At 36.7% G+C, this 24,427-nt stretch overlaps 12 protein-coding genes across 12 annotated transcripts in view; 7 read left to right on the top strand and 5 right to left on the bottom strand.

Moving 5' to 3' along the window:
- FDP41_011924 (uncharacterized protein) overlaps nt 1-1,020 on the bottom strand; it is a gene marked incomplete at both ends in the record, with an annotated part of 1,047 nt that extends 27 nt beyond the window's left edge. The window contains one exon of the mRNA XM_044702387.1: nt 1-1,020. This exon is cut by the window's left edge and continues 27 nt beyond it. Coding sequence (XP_044566776.1) covers nt 1-1,020 — 1,020 coding nt within the window.
- Nucleotides 1,021-1,086: 66 nt separating this feature from the next.
- On the top strand, nt 1,087-2,830 carry FDP41_011925 (uncharacterized protein; the record flags this gene model as incomplete). The annotated part of the gene is made up of 4 exons (XM_044702388.1): nt 1,087-1,449; nt 1,524-1,569; nt 1,676-2,107; nt 2,175-2,830. 4 exons carry the CDS (start codon nt 1,087-1,089, stop codon nt 2,828-2,830), a joined length of 1,497 nt encoding a protein of 498 aa, XP_044566777.1.
- Nucleotides 2,831-3,093: 263 nt separating this feature from the next.
- Nucleotides 3,094-4,899, top strand: FDP41_011926 (uncharacterized protein; the record flags this gene model as incomplete). The annotated part of the gene is made up of 1 exon (XM_044702389.1): nt 3,094-4,899. One exon carries the CDS (start codon nt 3,094-3,096, stop codon nt 4,897-4,899), a length of 1,806 nt encoding a protein of 601 aa, XP_044566778.1.
- Nucleotides 4,900-5,079: 180 nt separating this feature from the next.
- FDP41_011927 (uncharacterized protein) lies at nt 5,080-8,722 on the top strand (the record flags this gene model as incomplete). Its single annotated transcript, XM_044702390.1, has 9 exons — nt 5,080-5,733; nt 5,838-5,952; nt 6,046-6,393; nt 6,448-6,962; nt 7,016-7,128; nt 7,253-7,280; nt 7,351-7,858; nt 7,954-8,005; nt 8,095-8,722. The coding sequence occupies 9 exons, from the start codon at nt 5,080-5,082 to the stop codon at nt 8,720-8,722; spliced, it is 2,961 nt and encodes a 986-aa protein (XP_044566779.1).
- A 727-nt stretch (nt 8,723-9,449) lies between these two features.
- FDP41_011928 (uncharacterized protein) lies at nt 9,450-9,905 on the bottom strand (the record flags this gene model as incomplete). The annotated part of the gene is made up of 1 exon (XM_044702391.1): nt 9,450-9,905. One exon carries the CDS (start codon nt 9,903-9,905, stop codon nt 9,450-9,452), a length of 456 nt encoding a protein of 151 aa, XP_044566780.1.
- A 1,677-nt stretch (nt 9,906-11,582) lies between these two features.
- FDP41_011929 (uncharacterized protein) lies at nt 11,583-12,755 on the top strand (the record flags this gene model as incomplete). The annotated part of the gene is made up of 1 exon (XM_044702392.1): nt 11,583-12,755. The coding sequence occupies one exon, from the start codon at nt 11,583-11,585 to the stop codon at nt 12,753-12,755; it is 1,173 nt and encodes a 390-aa protein (XP_044566781.1).
- Nucleotides 12,756-12,956: 201 nt separating this feature from the next.
- Nucleotides 12,957-14,300, top strand: FDP41_011930 (uncharacterized protein; the record flags this gene model as incomplete). Its single annotated transcript, XM_044702394.1, has 1 exon — nt 12,957-14,300. One exon carries the CDS (start codon nt 12,957-12,959, stop codon nt 14,298-14,300), a length of 1,344 nt encoding a protein of 447 aa, XP_044566782.1.
- Nucleotides 14,301-14,687: 387 nt separating this feature from the next.
- Nucleotides 14,688-16,593, bottom strand: FDP41_011931 (uncharacterized protein; the record flags this gene model as incomplete). The annotated part of the gene is made up of 2 exons (XM_044702395.1): nt 14,688-16,124; nt 16,279-16,593. 2 exons carry the CDS (start codon nt 16,591-16,593, stop codon nt 14,688-14,690), a joined length of 1,752 nt encoding a protein of 583 aa, XP_044566783.1.
- Nucleotides 16,594-16,796: 203 nt separating this feature from the next.
- Nucleotides 16,797-18,842, top strand: FDP41_011932 (uncharacterized protein; the record flags this gene model as incomplete). The annotated part of the gene is made up of 1 exon (XM_044702396.1): nt 16,797-18,842. The coding sequence occupies one exon, from the start codon at nt 16,797-16,799 to the stop codon at nt 18,840-18,842; it is 2,046 nt and encodes a 681-aa protein (XP_044566784.1).
- Nucleotides 18,843-19,581: 739 nt separating this feature from the next.
- FDP41_011933 (uncharacterized protein) lies at nt 19,582-21,797 on the top strand (the record flags this gene model as incomplete). Its single annotated transcript, XM_044702397.1, has 3 exons — nt 19,582-20,489; nt 20,612-21,309; nt 21,391-21,797. The coding sequence occupies 3 exons, from the start codon at nt 19,582-19,584 to the stop codon at nt 21,795-21,797; spliced, it is 2,013 nt and encodes a 670-aa protein (XP_044566785.1).
- Nucleotides 21,798-21,878: 81 nt separating this feature from the next.
- Nucleotides 21,879-23,219, bottom strand: FDP41_011934 (uncharacterized protein; the record flags this gene model as incomplete). The annotated part of the gene is made up of 1 exon (XM_044702398.1): nt 21,879-23,219. The coding sequence occupies one exon, from the start codon at nt 23,217-23,219 to the stop codon at nt 21,879-21,881; it is 1,341 nt and encodes a 446-aa protein (XP_044566786.1).
- A 221-nt stretch (nt 23,220-23,440) lies between these two features.
- Nucleotides 23,441-24,208, bottom strand: FDP41_011935 (uncharacterized protein; the record flags this gene model as incomplete). Its single annotated transcript, XM_044702399.1, has 2 exons — nt 23,441-23,857; nt 24,146-24,208. 2 exons carry the CDS (start codon nt 24,206-24,208, stop codon nt 23,441-23,443), a joined length of 480 nt encoding a protein of 159 aa, XP_044566787.1.
- Between the last annotated feature and the right edge of the window lie 219 nt (nt 24,209-24,427).

The following is a 24,427-nucleotide window of genomic DNA, read 5'->3' on the forward strand; positions in this document are numbered from 1 at the left end:
AAATTCGCACTGACTAGCACACTCAAAAAGAATGGTTTGAATACCAGGAATCTCGAGTTCCTTGTTGTGAGCTGAGGGGTTAAAGAAAACCTCAGTTGGCAAAAATCTCTCAATCTGTCCAATCCATATCTTTTTACCGTCAGGAAGAGTATAGTCCTTATAGTAATTTAAAGTGGCAGACTTGGTTTTAGCTTGTTTTTTCTTGTCTCCTGTTTGATCACCGGCATCCGCACTACCTGATTGCATGGATTCCTCAGTCTTTTGTTTTAACTCTTGTGACATTTTCAATTGCTTAGAATATTCGTAGTTTGTTGTAAAGACTACCTTCCGTTTCATTTGTTCGATTACTTCATCATTAAATGTATTGTTGAGCTCTTGTTCATTCATAGACAAAAAGTCAGTATTCAGAGTATTCTTAGTGGTAGGTTTTGAATGTGAGGAATCATCAGAGGTATCCATACCATCTAATGGTTTTTCGGAGGATTTTTGTGACTCTAGTTGCTTGAAGATTAATTGCTTAAGATAGTCATTCACATGTTTTCCTCCAATATTTACAAAATCAGCGGCATGTGTGAATGCCAAGCCTTCATATATTGGCGTAAATCTTGTTTGTTCGTAGCCAACATCACAAACAATACCAGTAATTTTACCACAACTGTATAAAGCTAAAAGACCTTGATTGGCGATGTAAAATGCTGGTACTTCATATTGTTCAAAAATGTGTTGAGTTATCTTTTCAGTGTGTAACTTGGGAGCAAGAGGATGTTCAGACATGATGACACTCATTTCCAATGGCGAAGAATCCAAATCATGTTCGGGTTTTTGAAGAGCATTAAATCCATAGCGCCAAACTTTATCCATGGCATCAAAATCATTGATCAATCCTCTTTTCATTGGTACCTGCCCATTATGTAGGAATTCCTTGTCCATCGTGTAGAATGTCTCGAGTGGAGTCTCATCACCCGATAATCCAAATCTCATCTCGTAGGAGCCATTATCAACCACCACAGATTTACTCATTTTTTTTGGAATCATAAAAAAAAAATTTATATTCTTGCACACTCCACATGAAGAAGGTGCCAAACGATGACTTTCACCACCACACGATCCACTGATTCCTCCGAACCAGTATCATCATCATACACCAATCATGACCAAGAGGATCCTCTTCATTATTTTAAAATTGATTTATTTCAACCTGAAGTGCAAGAATATTTGGTACAAGTGATGGAATTGAAGGAGGATGGAGGAGAGTGCTTGAAAAAGGCTTTACAGACACCTCCGAATATTTCAACAGTACGAGTGAATATGTTGCACTTTAGAAAAAATTCAATGGATGAAAAGAAGAGTAATGACGAAATCATGGAGCAAGTGAGAAAGAAATTAAGCGAAATTTTGGAGCACAAGTATGAAGTGAAGAGAGATGAAAATGTACCAGATTGTTTAACTGTAGGTAAAATGTTGGAAATATACCTTGTTTTGGAACAACATGGTGGATTGACAATTGTTATTGCAATATTTAGATACCTGTAAAAAAATTATATCCCAGTTTTGAAAACATTACTGAATGTAGGTGTTAGATATTCGGAACACATTCTTACAACATGAAATATTGTGATGAAATATCTCAATAATTGAAATGTTATTAATACATATTTAATATTCGACATTTCAGTCATTGTGGTGGATCGACTATGTGGACAAGCTGTTTTGAGGGGAGCTCATGTATTTAGCCCTGGAGTTTTAGCAACATCAAAGAATATTCGCGTAAACTCAGTAGTTGGCGTGTTGTGTGACGTACAATCTCAGACCCTTAAGGGTTTTAAGTTTGAAAAATCAATCTCTGAAATGCTTAGTAGTTCTTCCAATAACAATTTTATTTATATTGGTAATGGGATTATTAAAATGGAAAGAGCCAACATTTTCCAGACAAGAAAAGGCGTTGCCTTAGAAGTTACTCAGCCTCTCTTTGAGACGTGCCCCCTCAACGATTTATCACAGAAATATTATCATGAATTTTTTGCGCAAAATATTTGCTCAATGGTTGTTTCTCATCTCCTAGAGCCACAAAGGGGAGACAAAATACTGGACATGTGTGCAGCTCCAGGTAGGTTGAGTCGACTCGTTAGGCAGCGTCAACATCATACTTAAAATTTTAATCTTCAACATCAAAGGTGGAAAGACAACTCACATCGCCAATCTCATGCAAGATGGTGAATTAATTTGTTGTGATCGACAAAAATCAAAAGTTGACAAGTTGATCAAATTACGGGATCAGCTTGGGTTTCACATGATGAAACCTATGGTATTGGATGGTACAAAAGCAACAAGAAGAATACAAGATTTAACTTCACTAGCTTCAAACGATATGGATTCCCAAGACTTACAAAAGACAGAAAATGCATCACAAAATTTCCTTGAAGAAGAATATTTTGATAAGGTTCTTGTTGATGCACCATGTTCAGGTTTAGGACAACGGCCCTCTCTTTCTTTTAATGAGTTTTCTCTGGATTCCCTTAGAAAAACGGCAGAATATCAACGCAAACTTTTATCGGAGGCTTTCAAAGTTCTGAAACCCGGAGGTGTGCTTGTATACTCAACATGTACAATTAATCCAATGGAAAATGAGGAAAATGTCATGTGGCTTTTGAATCAATACCAATCGAAAATAGAATTAGTAGAGCCCAACTTGAGGGCATATGCAAGTGAAGGATTACCAAGTATTATCAAGGATCCTTCCATTCGAAGTAAGGTTCTTCGCTTTGATCCAATACGTACACCTCAAACGATTGGTTTCTTTGCTGCCAAGTTCATGAAAAAGATGTTGTGATTTGCATGAATGCAAATTAGAACTTTGAATTTCACAAGGACATGCCAAAAAAAGAAATTCCATACTAGTATTGAAAGGAAACTGTTGTTTTCATGCAATATGCCTTGAATCTTTTGCAACATGATTGAATCAATTCACATTATGAAGTGAACTATCCTTCGTTACTGATGCTCCATATTCCATCATGACCTCCAGTGAATGCAAGGCCAAATTGAAATGCTTGTTCAACTCTTAGTTTTTTTTCAATTATTAAATTCAAAAAAATGTCCAAACATGCCACCATCGACAACAACTCATCATCGGACGGCCTCGTGGCCAAATCAGATGCCGTTGCTTCTTCGCAACGTCTTTCAAGAGAGGAGTACAAGAAACAACAGCTCATCGAAGAAGCCCGTAAAAATGGTTTGATCATGCCTGAGAAAGACGAACAAGGAAGAGACATCAATCCGCATATTCCGCAATACATCAAACAAGCACCATGGTATGTAGATAAAGGTGCTCCGAGCTTGGACCATCAAAGATATTCAGAACAAGAACGTGAAGAGTTTTCAAATTGGTACAACAGAGGAATTAAAGTGTTGGCAGCAACAAAATATAGAAAAGGTGCTTGCAAGAATTGCGGAGCAATGACGCATGCAACAAAGGATTGCACAGAAAGGCCCCGAAGAAAGGGTGCTGCAGTCACAAATCTTGACATCGCTCCTGATGAATATGTACAACAAGTGGAGTTGAAAGGATTCGAAGCAAAAAGAGATCGTTGGAACGGTTATAACCCTGATCTGTATTCAAAAGAAGTCATTGAAATGCATCAAGAATTAGAACAAGAAAGAAAGAAAATTAAGGATCGAAAACTTCATGAAAAGATGATCGAAAAACAGAAAAGAAAAGAGGAAATGAAAAAGAAAATGAATGGCGAGTCAAGTGACAAGCAAAAAGAGGATGATGATAACTCATCAAGCGATGACGATGAATATTTTTCTTCTTCCGATAGCGGAGATGAAGATTTGGAACAATCTGCACGAAATGGAAAGAAAGAAGTTAAAACTGCCAGCGTCTCTCAATCAATGCGTACACGTGAGGACATTCCTAAATATCTGTACAATTTAGAATTAGATAGCGCTCACTATGACCCTAAAACACGTTCCATGAGAGGAAATCCCTTGCCTTTCGTTGATCCTAGCGAAGCTACATACGTTGGTGACAATGCACTCAAAAAATCAGGAGAATATCAAGAATTTATTCAAGCCCAAAAGTTTATGTGGGATGCAGGCAAGAGAGGAGAGGATATTAACTTGGCTGCTGTACCTACTCAAGCTTTTATGGGATTTTCAACCTTCCTTTCGAAGAAAAAAGAATTGGAAGAATCTAGGAAAAAAGCTGTTATTGAAAGATATGGAGGAGAAAAATTCCTTAACAAACCAACAGAATTCGAAAGTGCACAAACAGAAAACTATGCAGAATATTCAACAAGTGGTAGAATAATTGGAGGAAAACAACAGGCTACAATTAAGAGTAAATATGAAGAGGACATGTACTATAATGGACATACTAGTGTCTTTGGATCATACTGGGATCCAAAGAAAGGATGGGGATTTAAATGCTGCAAACAATTCGACAGAAAAAGCTACTGTACAAACATATCACCACAAACAAATACTGCTACATCACCAGCATCCTCTTCCACTGTTCACTCTTCGAATGGAGACGTTTTACCTCCTGCAAAATCTTCCTCACAAAATACTGTTAGTGCTACGAACAACAAAACTCAACAACCACGAACAACAAATTTAACAAACAACAACAATCATGCATCTAGGCAAGATGGAAGACAAGACGGAAAACAAGATGGTAGAGTCCAAAACGAATCAAGCAAACCAAAGAAAGATTTTGCAGTTCCAATTCCACAAGAAAAGAAGAGAAAGGTGGATGAAAAGACCTCGTGGAATGAAAAGAAAACCAAATACTCTGGCTACGATCATCACAACTATACCGTCTCAGAACAAGAAATGGAAGAATACCGTAAAAACAAGACACTTTTCGACGATCCAATGAAAGATTACAAAGACTAATAAATCTTAAGCTCACAATTAAATTCATTTTTCATGAGTCAGCATTATGTTCAAGAGATTCGACAAGAACATGAAATAGGCCACGGATCCCATTCGGGTCAACCAAAAGTCCTCAATCTTTGTGGAGTTAAGAGACACAACGAAACTCCGAATTTACCGAATCAACGAAATTCCAAAAAAATGTTCGCACCTACATTTTCACTTCTCAATCAACGAACAACAACAACAACAACGACAAACACTCACAATCGGCTGTTCGTTGTCGGAGCAATGACACTGCTATTGCTCGTGTTCTTTTCAAGGTGCATGGAGGCTTCCACTCAACAATACAGAAGATCGTCGGAATCAAAGACCTATGTTGCAGATCCCACTTCTGATATTTACGTGAGAATGGCACCCACAGACTACGAGAAATGGATGGCCATGCAACCCTCAATGGACAAGGTGTATAAACTATCCAGGCGTTCCAATCGACGAAGAGAATCATCAATCAGGAAGAATTCTTTCTACAAAACAGAATATCTATTTGTGTTGAGTGATCATAATGAAAGTCCAATGTTTTTTGTGGATCGTGATGATGATCATGAGATTATCACAATTCCGAATGGGATGAACATTTCAGTCGTATTCGATACACTCGATGAAGCATTGGATTATGTCAACAATAATGAAACAGATCCAGAGAGTGTTCGATTTGTCATTGTGATGGAACATGGAGAACATAAAGTAGAAGGAAGAGAAGCTAGAATTGCAAGACCATACACCAGTATCACATCGACCATGCCTAAATATCCAGAAAAAACAATTATTAGAGCTAATGATATTTCTGGTCAGGTATGTTTTTGTGCAATGATGGTGTTACTGAATGAAATTTTGTGTGTGATTGGAATATTTGCGTATGAAAAAAATTATATTCGTGTGTCTCATGAATCAAATAGTTGTTGTTTTTGGACGCAACTCATGACATTGATATTCGTGGAATCACACTTACTGGTGGAAGATTGGCTGCAGCTAACTTTACTCATCCTCATGTGCCAAGAGCTTGTGGAAGTGGTATGTTTTACTGAAGTTTACAGTCATCACTGATTCCGAAAATCATATGGATTTTTTTAACACTTTGAAAATTTTAACCTACGACATGAATAGGTCTGCTTATTTCAAATTCCAGAAATATTTATGTAGAATCAGTCATATTGGAGCACAATAAGGCTGCGATTGGTGGCAGTGTTTGTGTGTTTGCAAGTGCACAGGTGACATTTCATAAAGTTTTTATCAGGAGTAGTATTGCCTTTATTAGAAATCTTCAGTTAACAGATAGTATGAACCATTTACAGTTCTCTCTTGCCTCCAATTTTAATATTAATCAAAGTATTTTTGCACAAAACTTACCTGCACTGAATGATCCTGAAAAAGAATACGGGTGTGGTGGTGGAGTTTCTCTCTTTGATTCAAATGATACTATTTTTTCTTCTTGCATCTTTACAAATAATTCAGGTTTGTATTAGTTTTTTTATTTCACAAAAGACTTGAAAATGTTTTCAAATATAGCCATTAATGGAGGAGCAATTTTCACTTCAAATTCAGATTTTAATATCACGAATAGCAGAATTAGTGGAAATACTGCATACAATCAAAGCAGTGCAATTTATAGTGACCTAAATAGTGACATTACCATCGATAAGGTTTACTTTTTAGAAAACAAATGTGTCCGATTGAGCTGTAAAGTCATTTACTCTCCAAAGAAAGAGCTATTAGATGATTTAGATAATTTTCGAGCTTTTATTTATCCCATGATATGTATCACTGGAATACTTTTGTGCCTTGTATTGTTCAGCATCACTTGTTTTGAATTGGGAAGAATGTTCAAACAACGTAATCATTTCCGCAATGTGGTTTGGGGTGATATTATTTATTTGTGGCTTCTTGGAGCGATTGGGGTTTATCGGCCTTATCGATCTGTTCCAAGACCTTTCAATTGGTTCCACAGAACAGTGGTAATTTTTGTCTTAATTTTGGGATGTGTTTTGCAAACCATGCAATCCATTGTAGTTGCCATGCCAGAGGTAAGTGGAGTGACATGTGTTGGTCAATTCTTCAAAATGACAAACGAAAATAGTTCTATGATAGCATGGATCGAGTGAGATTTATTCTGGGTGGAGTTCAATCTGTGATTTATAGTGCATTACCATTAGTGCTTTATATTGCTTTGATTATTGCTGTGAAGGCAAGGTAAGTGGTTTTATAATTTTCAGATTGGAGTATAGTGCAATGACTTGTTAAAATGATCTTCACATGAATTCCTCTCTCTTGATCTCCCTGTACCCCAAATGGAATGCATTTATTACATGTATAGCTACAAGAGATTATTTGTCAATTATAAGGTACGTATTGAACCATGAATTGCCTTCTGAACAAAACACTAAATAACTGGTTCTTGTTTTCAAAATTTAGCCACCCATTCCCACCGAAGTAGAAATGGAAGAAGAAAAAACAAGTCTCATCAACTTTTATCAAACTCAAATTGATAAGGAATCTGAGGAGAATGCCATTATTAATGCAAGTCCAACCTCGGAAGCAACCACCTCATTCAAGAAAAAGAAACGCAAATACTTTTTTGATTGGAAGAAGGACACGCAAAAAACAGGCCTTCAAAGAAGTATCCACAATCGAAGAGCACTCGCAGGATGTATTATTTCATTACTCTTTTTGCATGGAACTTATGGTATTATTATTTTGGATTGTTACAACTTTTTACAATCGAATATTGATATTGCAAAAGCAACCAATCAGACCATTGGTATTGATACCATTTCTAGCGCTATATTCTATTTAATGCAATGGTATTTGAAATTCACAATCATGTCAATGGTATTATTGACGGTATTTCTACTTTGCAATAGAATTAATTCGTACCAAAATACATTCTTCTCCACATTGTATCATCAATTAGAAAAAGCAGGTACGTAATTGAATCTAGTTATGGACATGTGACAAGGAGAATTATTAACTCAACCTACTCCAAATACATATGCACACATGCACATACATGAATAGTATTTAATCTTCAAACTGGAGTTTACAGTTATGTTCATTTGAGAAAAGAATGGTAGGTTTTCAATGTGTGTGTGAAATCTCTGAAATCTTTGCTGGAATGTTCATGAATGGTTTGTTTAAATTGATGATCAATTTGAATAGCAAACGATTGGTGAGATATTCCTGGATCTTAACCATTACCTATGTTCTCTTGTTTTTAGCCATGTGTGTGAATGAAGTCTTGATGATTTTGTGGGGAAGTTCTGAATACAAATTCTTTGCCTACTATGTTGTTGTACTCACCATCATGATGTTTTTAATTACTCATGTGAGTTATACCAGTAATCATTGGACCAGTTTTAGATTTGATGACTTTTTAGCAGCCGTTCCTCACTCCATTACGTACGATTATGGAATTTTCTTCGTGCCTGGAGCGAACAAAAAGTTTAATATTTCAGATGCAAATGCAGACATTTCAGGGAGCAACAATAAGAATGGAAATAATAGTATTGGTAAACCACATGTGGGGAGTGGTAACATGTCGATGGATCATGGAACCTTCCCTACATCATCGGATAGTAAGGACAGTAAGGCTGAGAAATTACTTCGAGATTTGACCTTCTTCCACATGTATATTCGTGATCGAACCTTTGCTTATCGATTTCCTCTTGAAATTCAAATGCAAACCTATGTAGTAGTTTCTGTGATTGGTTTGATTGGTACCGCGTACGCACTACTGAAATATGTTTCTTCCATCTTTGAGTCCTCTCGTTACTATCAATATTTGTAAATGTTCACAATAATTGCGCATGTCACTCTCCAACGAATGTTGAAAGATAACGCATCACCATCAAAACAAGGAATTGATCATATTTAATACAGAGGATGATTTTTCAATGGTAACTGTAGTCTCGTACAATTGTTGAGTAATACTTACTTCGATTTGATGCCAATTTTCCAAAACAAATGTCATCGAATGGCTCTGTAAATCCAAGTAAGGAAATTATTTCTTCTTGAGAGAGGTGGTAATATTCCATAACCTAACATAGTGAAAAGATAATTCCAAACTGAAGTAAGAGCTAAATTTATTGAAGTACATGTACACCGAATCCAGCTGGGATTCTAATTGACAACACAATAGTGTCGTCAATCTGCATTCTTGTCAAGATAGTAGAGTTTTTGTGGCATTTGCCAACGAAAAGGGCAACGAGGACTTGGATTTCTGACCATTTGGAAGATAACTCTTTTATGTGCCTAAATGCATCACTATCCTATGAAGCCAGAGTGATGAATATGTAACATGGGTTGGTGGGTGTCGAATCTAATCTAGGGCATTCGTGTATGTAGTGATGGAGAGTGGACTCACTTCATAGTCAGGACAGCGGAAAAAAAGGAGAAAACCAAAGAAACGCAAGGAAGCAGGAAGGATGAAGGCAGAAGTAACGACTACATGATATGAAGCGCAAGAAGTCACAGTTAGGTGGCAGAGACGAAGACTCCATGATATGAGGTCACATTTAAACAATTAATTGCTTGATAAATCCATGAAAATTATAATAACTTGATAAATCCATGAATATCATGAAAACATGATGAATTAAATAAATGAAATTAAATAACAAAATTAGCTCAATAAAATCCTTGCCGAAAAGATTCGAATCAAGGTGGACCTGCACTGTCACAATGTTCTTACTTACCACAAGTTCCTTGAGCTTACCTTCCAATGAAGCATCAACAGCAATATTCTTTGATTTCATGTACTCAAGTTGAATAAGAGCTCTTTGTCCGTCTTGGTGTCTAATATAATTGTCCAACATAGTGTTGAATGAAGCGGCATCAGGCTTTTGATATGGGTTTCTTCTCTTCAAATCATCAAAAGTGTCATGAAGATAAAAGTTGTCATTTGTGTTGGCCAATTCATCAAGATATGTGTTGTAGTGTTCAGTGGTTGGATAAACACCAGAGAGCAACATGTTTCTCCAGCAACGATCAGCAATCAATGGCAAGTCTCTAACTTCTCTCAAAGATTCTAACCATTTGTTTGCGTCCTTCCATTCTTTCTGACTTGCTTCCAGTAATATTCCGATCAGCGAAAAAGGTACTTGAATAAGCTTAAGAAAGCAAGTGGGTGGGAGTGCGAATGGGCGGGAAGTCACTAAGCAATGCAAAGACTAGTTGGGCCTGTGCATTAAAATTCCAAAAGCTTTGATGTTTTCAAATTCTTCAAGTTTTGAGTTTTGCTCTGTTGAATGAAAGGACAAAAATGAAACAAATACGAAAAAACACATGATTTGGATCAAATTCGCATATCGATGTTGAATTAATTTCCCTTGTTTTTGCTTGATTTCATGGTTTTTTCTTGTTTTCCTCGAATTTTCACTTTTTAATGCACAGAGTCAACTTATCATTAATATGCAGAAAATTTTTGAGCATGGAAAAAATTTTTCAAGCTCAACCAAACTCTTTAATTGTTTACAATCGAAACATTCATGCCCTTCACTACGTTCAGAACATATCAATCCAGCACCATGTCCGCCCTGAAATAAAAAGGATCCAATTTTTTTCAATAATTGTCCATTATGTCCATTCAATACTAAAATATAATCGTCTGTAGAAATATAAATTACACCACTTTCATGATGATCTATTTGATCATCATAAATGTCAACAATTGAATGATCTAAACTTACGTCTGGAGTGGTTTTAAATGCCTAAACATGCTGTAATTCTTGTTTTTGACATGCCAGAATTTTGGGAACATTGTATCTATATTTATGAAATTGATTATTAAGAGGCACAAGTAATGAATTGTCATTTTCACAAATCTTAAAGCGTATAGATAGATATCTACACTCGTTTGTCAAACGAGTTATTTAAAAGCAATCACTACTTCCACTAACAATTCCGACTCTTCTTGTCCCAACAATTCAACAACAGTAAAGAGAGTTGTAAAGATATCGCATCTCTTCAGTAAATTTGGTTAGCATGAGAAAAATCTCACCATCTCCATCTGTTGAAACTTTTGAATCAATAACTTTCAATGATAGAGCTGAAATAGATGTTTCCTCTCTGACAAATTCCAACAAGATGGCATTCATTTCCTCAAATCATTGTGTATTCAAATTTGTATGAAAATTTCAAACCAATGGAGACACATATCATTTCGAATTCCATCTCTTTCATACTTTACTGTAGATGATCATTTTCAAGTTGTTGATTGCTGATGATATTGGACACTAGACCCCCAATAGAGAACACAAATTGGTTTTGGAATGCCGTCACTAATATATTAACTGTCCGTTGTCAATTCATTATTTTTTTGACTTTTCAATGACAAAACAACACTTCCTGTTTTGATATGGAAAGACGTCATCACACAGATTTCTTAATAAATGTCACGTTCGTCACGTTTTTTGAAAGACAATTTGCCTGATGCGTTCTTGAATTGAAGCCCTTTCGAACATCAAAAAGCCAAACAACAAATTGGTTAAATCCAATAAAAAAACATCTCACCTTTTCATTCTCCTCCTTCTTTCACCGGATAACAAGTCTGAGAAGAAGAAATACCTGTCGGTTGTGTTGATTTGCTCAAGAAATTTTGATCACATTATCTCTCATTTGACGACTATTCCATTTCATCATAAACCCAAATGTCCACTTTATCTGAGTCAGAGTACTCTCAATCCACAAGGACACAGCCTCAACCTATTCGAGTCACGAACATTAGTCCTCATATCCAATCGAACACTGCTCCATCACTGAATATGATCCATCATTTCACAAATCCAATGAACAACAAAAACACCACTAGTGATCCACAAGAAGTAGTACCTTCAGACAAGGCAGTTTGTGGTCTCATTCTCAAAAACTGGAAGTCTCGACACAGCACCAAAACACTCATTCGAAAGGCTTTCCATGTGCAAGATTTTGAAAGTTCCATTCCACACAATGTGTTATTGATGGCAGCTCAAGAGTTGTCATCCGTGGTTTCAGCACCTTCACGAAATGGTGTTGCTTCCATGATTTCGAAAAAACCACACATGATGAAGCATCATCATTTGAACAAAACCAAACAAGGAAAACAAACATCTTCTTCTTCCGCCATGTCTTCGAATCGGACTGGAGGATCGAGTAAACTCAAATTTCATCAATATCAACCCTCCCAACAAGGCTTTCCTATTTCCTCTCATCCTTCTGTTGAGAGTATGAAGATGATCACTACTGGCCATCATTCAATGCATGTGATGGATGGTACCAATGAATCGATTGTTGTTATTAATAATCCAAGTACTACAACTTCTACTACTACTACTACTACTACTACTGATCAACAACACAAGAGCTCATCCTCCTCGTCCATGCTCAACCATTCTACCTTAAATCCCAATAACAACAACAAAAGTACAACCTCATCATCACTGATCTTTATCGAAAAACAAGTGCCTTTCAAATTTGCAACTCTTCCTCACCAGTCGGCTCCATCCATGAAAAAGCCTTTATCGCCACTACCCTCACCAAGATCTTCTCTTCATCCTTCCTCCTCACCAAACATGATGCCAAATGGTTTGAATCAATCAGTAACTGTATCTTCTCCCTTAGTACCCTCTTCTAATTGGATTCAATCAAGTTCTCCTGTTTTGAAAGATCAGCACCATCCTCATTCCTTCCAGCACGATCAAGGTGATTCTACGGCATTCCAAAGTAGCTTTTCGTTACCTCCTCTCTTATTCGTTCATTCTTCTAACAACAACAACAACTATAATCATCATTCGGAAAGAACCTTACCAAGTTTCTCTCAATTAATAAATCAACTCGGAGTTTAGTTTTGATTCATGTGTTGTCATTTTGCTCTCTCATCAAGGTGGCTTGAAGATAGTTTCTCAGTATGCACACTGAACTCTGAGGGCACATATTTATTAGGAAATCACGAAAATTTTTGTTTTTCAACCACAAATTTGAGACCGTTACAAAAGATATTCAAGTTATGAGATCTTTTATTTTCAAACAAAAAATAGAATCGAAACATGCCATCTTCACAATGCAGCTCTGTTTCATCATCACCCTCTCAATCCTCTTCGAGATCCAATACTATCAATAACGAATCATTGATGCTTTCTCCTCCGAGAGAGAACAAGCAAAGAAGACGTCTCATAAAAACCAGTGATGACCATTCTCGGAGAAGAAGAAAGGAATCCTCGTCTTCAACAGCATCAGCATCGGAATTGTCGACAAAACCAAAACTAACACTCAAGAGAAAGAATCATTTGAACAGCAACAATAATAATAATAATGGAGAGTCATCATCTTCTTGTTCACCCTCATCATCATCCAAGAAATTGAAACATTCTACTACTATTGAGGACAATGATGATATGGCACAAATACTGATCGATGATGAAAATGGTAAAGAAAATAAGCGACCGCAAAATGTAAAAGCTTCTTCGAGCTCTCGTCATGCAGAACCTTCGTCGTCATTATCATCATCGGAACCTGAAACATGTATCATATGTTTGTGTGAAATGTCCTATCCATTGGCTAAGCTTAATCATTGCACCCATAAATTCTGTCATGCATGTATCGATATGTGGAGGAAGAAATCAAATACATGTCCAGTGTGTAAGGCTCGCTTCACTTCCTTGAGAGTCTTTGAGAACAAGGAAACAAGCACTTACAAGGTTATTCCAGTTCGAAAGAAGGTCTTTGAAATTACTCCAGAAGAAATGGTCAACGGTTTCTATAGAAATGAACGAGATGACTATGAGGAGGATGATGAAACATTTATCAATGACGACGAAGAATTTGATGGATTTATTGATGAGAATGGAGAATTATACTTGGGTGAAGCACAAGAGGATCCTCGCTATTCGTTACGGAGACACACACGAGGAAATGGTGACGAACCAGAGAATTCGGAAGATGAAGAGGATGATGATGCCAATGCTAGTGATGCAGATGAGCATGGAAATTTAGCCGGTTTTGTTGAAGAAGATCCAAATGCTCCACATACCAATGATGATGAGAGCTTTGTTTTAAATGAAGATGACGAGGATGAAGAAGAAGATTTTGAACTTTCTCAAGTGTCACTTGTGGATGAGCATGACTCGACCATTGTGGCAACTCCAGAAAGACCTAGGAATGCATCTCCATTCAGAAAAAGACCTAACAATCAATTACCACATCATGTGATTGATATTTCTTCACCCAATGAGAACGCATCGAGAAAATCTAACCGCACAGCTCCTCGGAATAGAATCATTAATGTTGAGGAAGAGGAAAATAACAAGGAGGAAGAGGAAGTCATCGAAGAGGATGATGTCACCGTGGTGGTTGACCCAAATGAAATTCAGGAAATTATTGAAATTTTGTAAGTCACATTAAAGTTGTTGGGTCACTTCAAAATATTATCCAAAATAATGATAATTATTCTTTTTAAATGGATTCAATGGCCAATGACACTTGATTTGTTAATTTCCGAGTGAGAGTAATATTACGAACACTTAAAAACGTTAACACAGGTAATGTAAATAGAGTGTATATTTTGAAAGGATCTTTTTCAAGTGTATACGTAATCAAGTATTTGATGATGGAAAGCAGAGTGAGAAGCGAGTGTTTCAGGGTGGATCCCGACAATGATGTGTTTGTTCGCATTTTTTTTTATTAATAAAAAAAACACAGTACCAATTAATAATTTTTATTTGTACATATAAAGAAGAATCTTTAAAACCAAAAGCAAATTCTGCCAAAAGAAATTGAGATTAAGGATGCAACACAGCTTCCGCAGTACTGCTGCCACTCTCCGAGAGTTTTTCAAAACGATTCACTAAATCCAAAGAAACAGACCACAAGCGTTGCCTTCTCTCCTCTTCTTGGGAATCCTCAAATTCCAATGGTCTCACACATTCGCATTCTTCATAGTATCCTCCTCCTTGCAATTGATCGAATGGTAACAAGCAACAATAGAGAATAGTCTGAATACCAAGCCATGGACTTTTCAATAACAACCATTCTAAAGGTCTTGTGAAAATTCGAGTGAAAGGTGAAATTCGATCCAATGAAGAGGTTCGAGTCGCTCCAGGAAATACTGAAACTACTTTTGCATGTTGCGGAAAGAAAGACATGGCATTCTCCTGCTCATGTACTTGCTGATGCCAATCAAGACTTGATGTCATACCTCCAAACATTACCGAAGCAATGGAAAGAGAACCAACATTTAAAAATACTTTCTGAAGTTGGCGAGAGAACAAGTATAAGGCATATTTGCTTCTTAAATATAATTGTTCATAGTCGAATGTTTTTGAACAATTTTCAATTAAATCTTGAATGTCGAAGTTAAATAATTTGGGATGAGATAAATGTTCTGATTTTGAAAAGAGAGAATACGAAGTGACAATATTAATCAAACGTGAATGATTGTTCAACATTCCCTTCTTCAACAACAAGTAAGTTAAAAAAAAATGTCCCAAATAATTTCCAGCAAATTGACTTTCAATTCCATTGACACTCACTCCATGTGTGGTGAGAAAACTTCCTGCATTATTAATGAGAATATCGACAATTGGATGTGATTCTTGTCTTTGGAGTTCAAGATTTAGTTGTTGTGGAGGAGGTTGATGATGGTGGTGATGGTGTGATGAATGAACGGAGGGGTGAGAAAATGAACTTCCCAAAGATGAAGAATGAAAGGAAAGGTTATCCAAGTCTTGCTCTTCCTCACTGTCTAAATGTTCAATAATTTCATGAAGAGTGACTCCTGAGGTTGACTCGCCTTGAGGTTTGTGACTTTTGACATCATGAGCAGAATGAGGTGTTTGTAAAAGATTGGCTGGGTTCGCATTCACTGGTTGAGCTGCAACCTCTCTCTTCTCTTCCTCCACCAACGAATTCTGAAAATTCACATTCTGACTCACATGCAGAGTAGGATTTCCACAAAACATGATTTGCAAGGACGAAACAAAATCTTTCACACTTTCCAAATTCGACAAGTCACAAATAAAGACATGCACACTTTCCAATGGAATATGCGTATCATCCGGTGCATTGTGTTGTTTCATTCGTGTCATCATTTTGTGAATAATTAAATCTCGAGCTTTCAATCCACGTTTCGGATTGCGAACTGCCAAAATCACTCGTGCACCCATTAAGGCCAATTGAGTGGCTGTTTCTAAACCCAAACCACTATTTGCTCCAGTAATCTTTTGCAACATTTGTTTACAATAATTTCATTGTAAATAGAAGGATTATTGTTTTAATAACGTTGAAAAAGGTTGGATGTTGTGTTCATGGTTTTGATTTGTAAAAAACCAAAAGATATGTTCAGATATATTTAAAAAACCAGTTGAAACTTACAATGACAAATTTTCCTTTCATGGATTTTTGTTGTAATAAATATGAGGGACACAAGGTTCCCTCCAGAAAATGTTTCCGAATGAGATAAATTGCAATCCAAGCACCAACCAGGCATGTAGCAATGGGATGTGATTCATAAAGTCCCATGAAGGCAGTTTTTACCTTTTCCAACCACTCAATCGTTTGTTTTTTAAGAAAGGAAAGTGTTTCGTGAAGAGTCTGAGAAAAATTAGTTCTTTGGAGAGGTTCATCCTTTGTATTTTCGGGTGGAATTGAAAATAATTTGAAATGTGAAGCAAGAAATTGTGAAATCATTTTTTTAAAGATGTTAAATTCAATTAAGGAATTCACGAAAATGGCAATCACCCATTTTTGGGAGAATTGTTTTTCACCATTGAACAATTCATACTTGAATATCTTTGCATTAATATTGTTGACATTCATTGGGTGAGTTTTTGTTCATTTTGTTGACTTATATCTAAATTGTACAAATAAATTTCTGAAATTAGTCGAAAAAAATGATTTCGGAAATCCTCAAGACAACAACAATGATGAGCTCGTTTCAAACAACACCATCACCTATAATCAATAATAATGACTCGTCATTGGGTAGGGATACCACTACTTCTACCACAACAACAACAACCTCGAATAGTACCTTTCATGCCTGGTTTTGCATGGCAGTTTTCATCGTAGATATTATATTTATTATCGGAGCACCAAGGATACCTATATTTCCAACCATTCAAACCTGGAAGAGATGGTTCCGATGGTTACAATTAAAGTTATTCAAGAGAAGAAGTGGAATGGAAAATGATGATGGTTCTTTTACTCGTGTGGTGGATGAGAACATCAATGAAAATTCCAATGACAATAATAATTCCATCACAACTATTCCATCATCGTCATCAACATCTTCATGGCAAACACTATTCAATCATTCCGTTCAATTTTATCATATAGATTTGGATATGAGCTGGGCCTCAGTGATTGCCATTGTGGTCTTATTTGTGAGTGGAACGTTAGATTGGAATAATATGAAAATTGGATTGCTTGGTGCAGAAGGTCAACATTTACAACCGTACAGCATTTTGTTACTTTTCATGTCATTGTCCTATGTTTGTGTTTCATTGGATGTCACTGGATTATTTAGTTATATTGCTAATTGGATTATCAAAAAATCGAATTATAATGGACACAAATTATTTATTTGGTTCTCAATTTTTGCAAGTGTATTGACAATATTTACTTCCAATGATATTGTCATCTTGACATTAACACCAATTTGTTGCTACATGTGTTTGTCGAGCAGAAATTTAGATCCAGTGCCGTACGTCATTTCTCAATTTTTCCTTGCAAATGTTTGGAGCGTGTTGCTGGAAATTGGAAACCCAACAAATGTGATCGTTGCTCTTGCCTATCAATTGAACTTTTTGGTTTATTCCAAGTGGATGGCTTTACCTGCAATTAGCTCAGGAATTGGTTGTTTTGTTCTGTTATATACTTTCTTTTATTCCTCAATACCAAAGAAAATTGAGCTAGTAAGCGAAAATCCTCAAAACGAAGAGGTACGAATGTCAGGTCAATCTCAAAGCATTGAAGAGTTGGAGGAGCCCTCTTCACAACAACATGAAGAACCCCTCGCATCGGCCATAGTAGGATCCTTAAATAATGATCCTGCCTCAACTCATTTAAATAATACAACGTTGTTGGATGACTCTCCAGCGTTACTTGAGCATAGTCTTGAAGAGAACAGTAATGTGACAAAATCTTCTACCTCAGCATTGGATGTGAAATCAGCAGTTGTGAAATCAGTGGCATTGCTATTATGTTTAGTGACGCTGAGTGTCACTTCCCTCATCAAATTTGGAGATACAGGAGAAACTATTCCTCCATGGATTGTAACATGTTCCTTCTTTGGATTTTCGCTAATTTATGATATTGTGATAGACTCGCTACAATTATTCAATATTTATTACAGAAAAACCATTCAGAAACCTTTTGATTCTTTAATTTGGAAAGTTCTTGTCCGTCTTCCTTGGAAAATTATTCCTTTCATTTTGTCCATGTTTACCATTGTCCAATTATTGAATTATTATGGATGGACTGATTTATTGGCAAAGAAAGCAGCAGAAATTATTATCATGCTCTCAGGAAATCAGTCACCTGAAGCACTTGCTGAAGGAAAAACAAGTGTTCAAGCCATTCTCGCAGCTACTATGGTTATGAGCTATCTCTCCTCTCTAGCGTGCAACGTTATTAACAATCAACCAATGACTATTCTTTTCACTAGCGTCATTTCAAGTAAGGAATACAAAATTTTAACACCCATTCAAAGAAAGGGAAGTATGTTCTCACTCATTTTGGGTTCGAATTTTGGAGCCAATATAACATTGTTTGGAGCTTTGGCTGGAATTATGTTCTTGTCCATTCTGAGGCAAAATGGAATCACAAATAAGCAAGTCAACTATTTTACATTCCTCAAATATGGACTCATTATCACACCAATAGTTATTTTGGTTGGAAGCTTTTTCATATTTGTTGAGCTTCTCATTTTCGAATGAGAGTTTGAGAGAATCTGATTTCTGCATTCCACAACAACAACATCAACGAGAGGATTCTTTAAATGGATGTGCGAATAATTCAATTGAATTTCGTTGAATTTCAGTCAGCTACGTACAATCAAAAGGGTTGTAGTGTTGTGACTTCAACAAACGTCAACGAGTGATGCAACTTTTGATTACAATTTTTTGTAGTAGCAACAATATTAATGGTTTTGAAACCAAGAATGTTCGTTTGTTCATGTTCGTGTTTTGTTTGGTTCTCTCATTGAACTTTTTTAATATCTTTCCCATTATATTTTACATGCAAAAACGAAACAATTACCAAGAATTTTCAACACTTTTATTCTTTTTTCACTCCAATTCTGTACCTTGTTGATGGTTGAAAATCATCAAAGCTGCAGTGACTAGATGGAACGCATGTCTCTTGTCATTCAGAATCAAAAAAAAACATTTCCTCTTTGATTCCTCTCATCGCTGTGTTGAGCCAATCTCGTAAAAAGAGGACCATTCATTGAGACTTTGGTGGTAAAGAAGAACATTGTGTTCTATAAAACGACTTTTAAACCACCCATCATCAACAACAAGAGATTGATCATTTTTCAATCCGAAACTTATTCTTCCATTATCGTGTTGCTTCCTCCTCCCAAGAACAAGAAGAAAAATTATTCATTGTTGGACCATTGAATAACACTAAAACACGAACCCACCACCTCTTCATCACTCATCTCGCATCAACATCATGAATGCTGTTGTGGCCAAACACTGTGCTGCTACTGCTTCTTCTTTTTGTAAAAATAATGAACCATCCATGATGATCCACCTTTCCAACGCCAACGCCAACAACAACAACAACAACAACAGAAACAGGAAAACAGAATTGTTCCGAACATGTACTAGTAGTAGTAGTAGCACTAGTGGGAATAACTACAACAATAGTGGTCGTTGGATGATGTTGAGTGTGTTCCTATGGTCGGTATTGATCCTTTTGTTCCTTTTCAGTCCCATCATGATGGTGGTGGTGGAGGCTAAGAGTACGACGACCTCAACCACTGTTTTGAATCATTATCATCGTTCAAAGACCTTGATGTCTGCCAAGGTTGATATGAATGGAGCCATTACTCTTGCAACCTATCAAAACTCATCTTCCTCATCGGGAGAGAAATTTGGATATGTTACGAATTATCAGGTATTTATTGGACGTAATTGTACTCCTGAAACTGTTGAGAAAGATTGTGGAGGTTTGGAGACTCTAGTTTGCATTGATAACAAGTGTTCGTTCTGTACTAATTCAACACAATGCTCCGATCAAATTCATACAATTTATTCATGTCACAAGATTGGAAAATTCCCTCCAGCTCAAGGAGGTGTCTGTGAGCACAAGGATTTGTTTGAATATGTATCATCTTTGGATATTTTGGCTACAATTACGTGCTTTATTGGAGGTGTGCTCTCTGCTGCTTCAGGAACAGGAGGTGGTGGTATTTTCGTGCCGTTGTTGCACGTGGCTGGTCAATTCCCTCCATCATTAGCAGTTCCAATTTCAACTCTTATGATTTTCGGTGCTGGTATCATCAACATTGCTACCTTGAGTTTTAAGAGACACCCTCACGCTGATCGTCCTCTTATTGATTACGATATTGCATTAATGTAAGTATAATGATTATAATCTGTATCATGCAAAAGATGTCAATCCATTTAATCTATTATTGTGATTCTTTTGGGTGACACAAATTTTCTCTCTCTTGTAAACCAACTCCTGTCAAACACAGGATGGAACCTCCAACTTTGTTAGGTACAATTATTGGAGTCTTTTTCAACATGATGTTCCCTGATTGGCTCATTGTTGTATTGGTCATTCTCACCTTGAGTATAACTTCGTTCGTCATGTTCAGAAATGGTTACAAGAGATTTAAATTAGAAGCTGAAGCAAGAAGAAAGGCAGCTGAATCTTCTGAAGATCAATCTAATGGAAATAGACCAACCACTGATTACAATCAAGTGAATGACGACGAAGAAAGCCTACTAAAGGTTGAAAATACTAATCAAAGAGTTGACGATTCTGAAGTCAAAATTGAGCATCACACTGAAGAAGAACAACAAGAAGATGAGGGAGTTGGTTTCTCCACTAGGGATCCAGAAGAAGAGAAGGAACTGAAGGCCATCTATGAGGCAGAAAAGAAAACTCCTCTTGGAAAAATTCTTGTTTTGATTATTTGTTGGTTGACAGTCTTTACATTGAGTTTGTTGAAGGGAGGTCATGGTACCCCATCGATTATTCCAAGTGTTACCCGTTGTAGTGTTGGATACTGGATTTTGACAGCTCTCAGCTTCCCACTTCTTGGAGCTATGGCATTGGGTATTATTATTTATTTATTGAAGAAGCATGAAAGAAAAGTGCAATTGGGATATCAATTTGTTGAAGGTGACGTTCATTGGAATAAGTACAATGTTACCATTTATCCAATTGGTTTGTATTTGTTTCATGGTTTTTCTAACTTTGAATTTTTACATTATGAAATATAATAATAATACCTGCAAATTCATTCAGCTTGTATTGGTGCTGGTATTTTGGCATCCATGCTTGGTATTGGTGGAGGCATGGTCAAGTCTCCGTTGCTCCTTATTTTGGGAAGTGACCCAGTTGCCTCACAAGCCACCACAAGCTTTATGATTCTTTTCACATCCTCTATTTCGACTGTTCAATATTTAATTGCTGGTATGCTTCCATGGGACTATGGATTGTGGTTCTTAGCAACCGGTATTTTGTGCGGTATTTTTGGACAGCTCATGTTGGACTTGTGGTTGGACAAGACTGGAAGAAGATCTATCATGATCTTTATTGTTGCGTTTGTGACGCTAATTGCTACATTCTTGATGGGCGGAGCAGGTATTTACGACATCGTGAAGTCTGTGGAAAGAAATGTTTACATGGGATTCAAGAGTCCATGTCTATAGGCGATTTTGTCATTCTCAGAATTTGCAGAATAATAAATTTTGTAAACTTTATTCAACAACAACTTTGCTTCATTATCCTTTCTAGAGAGAAGTCTTTCCCAGAATGTAAGTCCAATAATCAACCCTTGCAAATGACAAGGCTTCAATTTCAACCTTACAACAATATTCTTTCATGAAACAAAGCTGACGAGATAACATTTCACAGCAAGAGTGTTCAAATTCGCTCAAGCTACTCAAAAGAGAATCAATCTTGCCGTGATCGTTGGTATCTAAGGGGAGAAGACAACTCTTATATTGAGGATTCAACTCCAATTTACCTCGGTCTCTATTTTCAAGCAAAAACTCTTCCAAATGAACTCCAATCCATTGAATATTCAAATAAGTCTGCATTAGCCAGTATTTGCAAGCTTCTTCACATTCTGCGTGAAGTAAAGTTAGGTATTTCTTTTCGTTCTTGAAAGACTTGGAGCCATGAATGTAAACATGGGCGATTTCTGCTCCAAATGGATCCCCATCAGTAAATAGATAAATCTTGAGTGCTCTCTTCTGATACTTGGCGACATAGGTAACTAGAGTGACAATAAAATCTCTTGTTGGCACGTCTGGATAGCCCTTGGAAGTGATAAGAATATATTTTCGCAATTCGATCTTGTCCTCAAGTGTTTGCTTGAGCTGTTGGAACACAGATTCCTTCTCTACGATGAGCAGTGAGTCCACTTCGAGAGGAATATCAAAACCAATAATCTGTAAGTGAGGAATGGAAGGAATAGAACATGTAGACAGAGCACTGATATGCAATGCAGCATTAATCACTCGACTATCGGTTGCATTTCTCGTCAATGTTTCGTTCGTGCTCGCACCCACTACATCATTCAAACTCAGTTGAACAAAACTAACGTGTCCACACACTTCTCCTCTGGATTGTGGTACAACATGCAAGTCGTGCCTATGGACATTCCAGTTTTCAGAGAGTTCCTTCAACACCTGGTTGCATTGTGTTTGGGTTTTCATTAAAGGTTTCATGCAATAGAACATGTCTCGTTTCGTGGAGAATTTATGGTAAACGCAAAGTTGGAGAATGAGATGCATTAATTGAAGTTTAGAAACAAAACGCAATGCTGAGTGAGCATTAAAGAGATCCTTCAATGCAAAAAAGATGCACCTCTCTGATAATGGTGGCTGCTCTGTGCTCTTCCTTACTTGATTTTCAGGTTGACCTTCATGATAATCAATGCCAAGTTGTTGCTCCGACGTTAATTCCCTTCTCTTCCGTTCTTCCTCATGCTCTGAACAAGCTAGGCCTGCGGGCAACACGGATTGAGAAGATCTCTCCTTCATTTCCTCAGTATTCATCGTTAATTCTCTCAATAATCGCAACACTTGCTCCTCAATACATGACATCACTTGTTGAGTTCGCAGCATTTTTAAGGCTTTTTTCTGAATTGATTGTTAAGGCTATCGATCGCTTGAGGTCAACCGACGAAGGAAATCACGTGATTGAGAGAAAATTCAATAATTTATAAAATCATCATAGTATACATACTAGGTGCTCATGAACATTACAACAATATCCATGCATATGTAAATTTCTAGAAAAAACATTTGTCTTTCCATATCGCATATGATATTCAAAACGCAATCGCTTAATTACCGGTAGGTTTGCATCTGGCAGCATATTGTCGGACTCTTCTATTATATTCTTCACGATTTGACACATAGAGTTGGAATGGCTCTGCTTGAGCTGGATCTTTTACATTAGGATTATCAAGCAATTCTTGAATGCCGAGAAGTAATTGTTTGATGGTCAGAGATGGTTTCCAATCCTTTTCTTCATTCAAAATGCTCAGACAGACAGTTCCGCTTGGGAATACGTTAGGATGGAAAAGTGGAGGAACAAATCTACATTTTGGTGGTTTATCAGGATACTCTTCTGGAAATTCAATATCAAGTCGATATTCTCCTCCTTCCCAAATTGTACCTGGCTTTCCAGGGATTCCACAATTCCACAGCATGATATTTGTTGTGCCATCCTCGTTTTGTGCTGGTCTGGCCCAGAAACCCTATTACAATAGGACACCAATTCGTTACATGATTATTGTTGTTATTATTGATCCGTAATAATAATAATGATTGAATTTGATGATTCCCAAAAATTAATTCAAATGATTTGAATCCAAATTAAAGAATAAAATTCAATTACAAGTCGTGTTCACGTCGTTCAAATAAACATGCGGAATGTGTATTTACACAATTTGTGTTTGTTAACCATCGGAATATCCACAGGAATGATCATTTAAACGATAATTAATCCAGCCATGAATCATTTATATTCAAATGAAAGAACGTACATATGGATGATCCTTTCTCCATGCTTTTCTTTCTTCCATGACTCTCTTTCTTGCCATCGACATTTTCGCTACTGTTATGGTGTGTGAGGTGAAAGTTTTTTTTGAATTTTGCAAGCGCCAAAACTCTTGCCGCTGTTCAAACGAAAGGCAAAAAAATAGCAAACGGAAAAGCATACGAAATATTTTGCTTTTTTTCATCATCAAACCGCTGTTAACAAAAATCATTGAAATCCACTACAACATTGTAACCAAAGAAGTGTCCGTGATCATCAGTTTGAAACT

Source organism: Naegleria fowleri (assembly GCF_008403515.1).
Source record: "Naegleria fowleri strain ATCC 30894 chromosome Unknown tig12, whole genome shotgun sequence".
Classification (NCBI taxonomy): Eukaryota; Heterolobosea; class Eutetramitea; order Acrasida; family Naegleriidae; genus Naegleria; species Naegleria fowleri.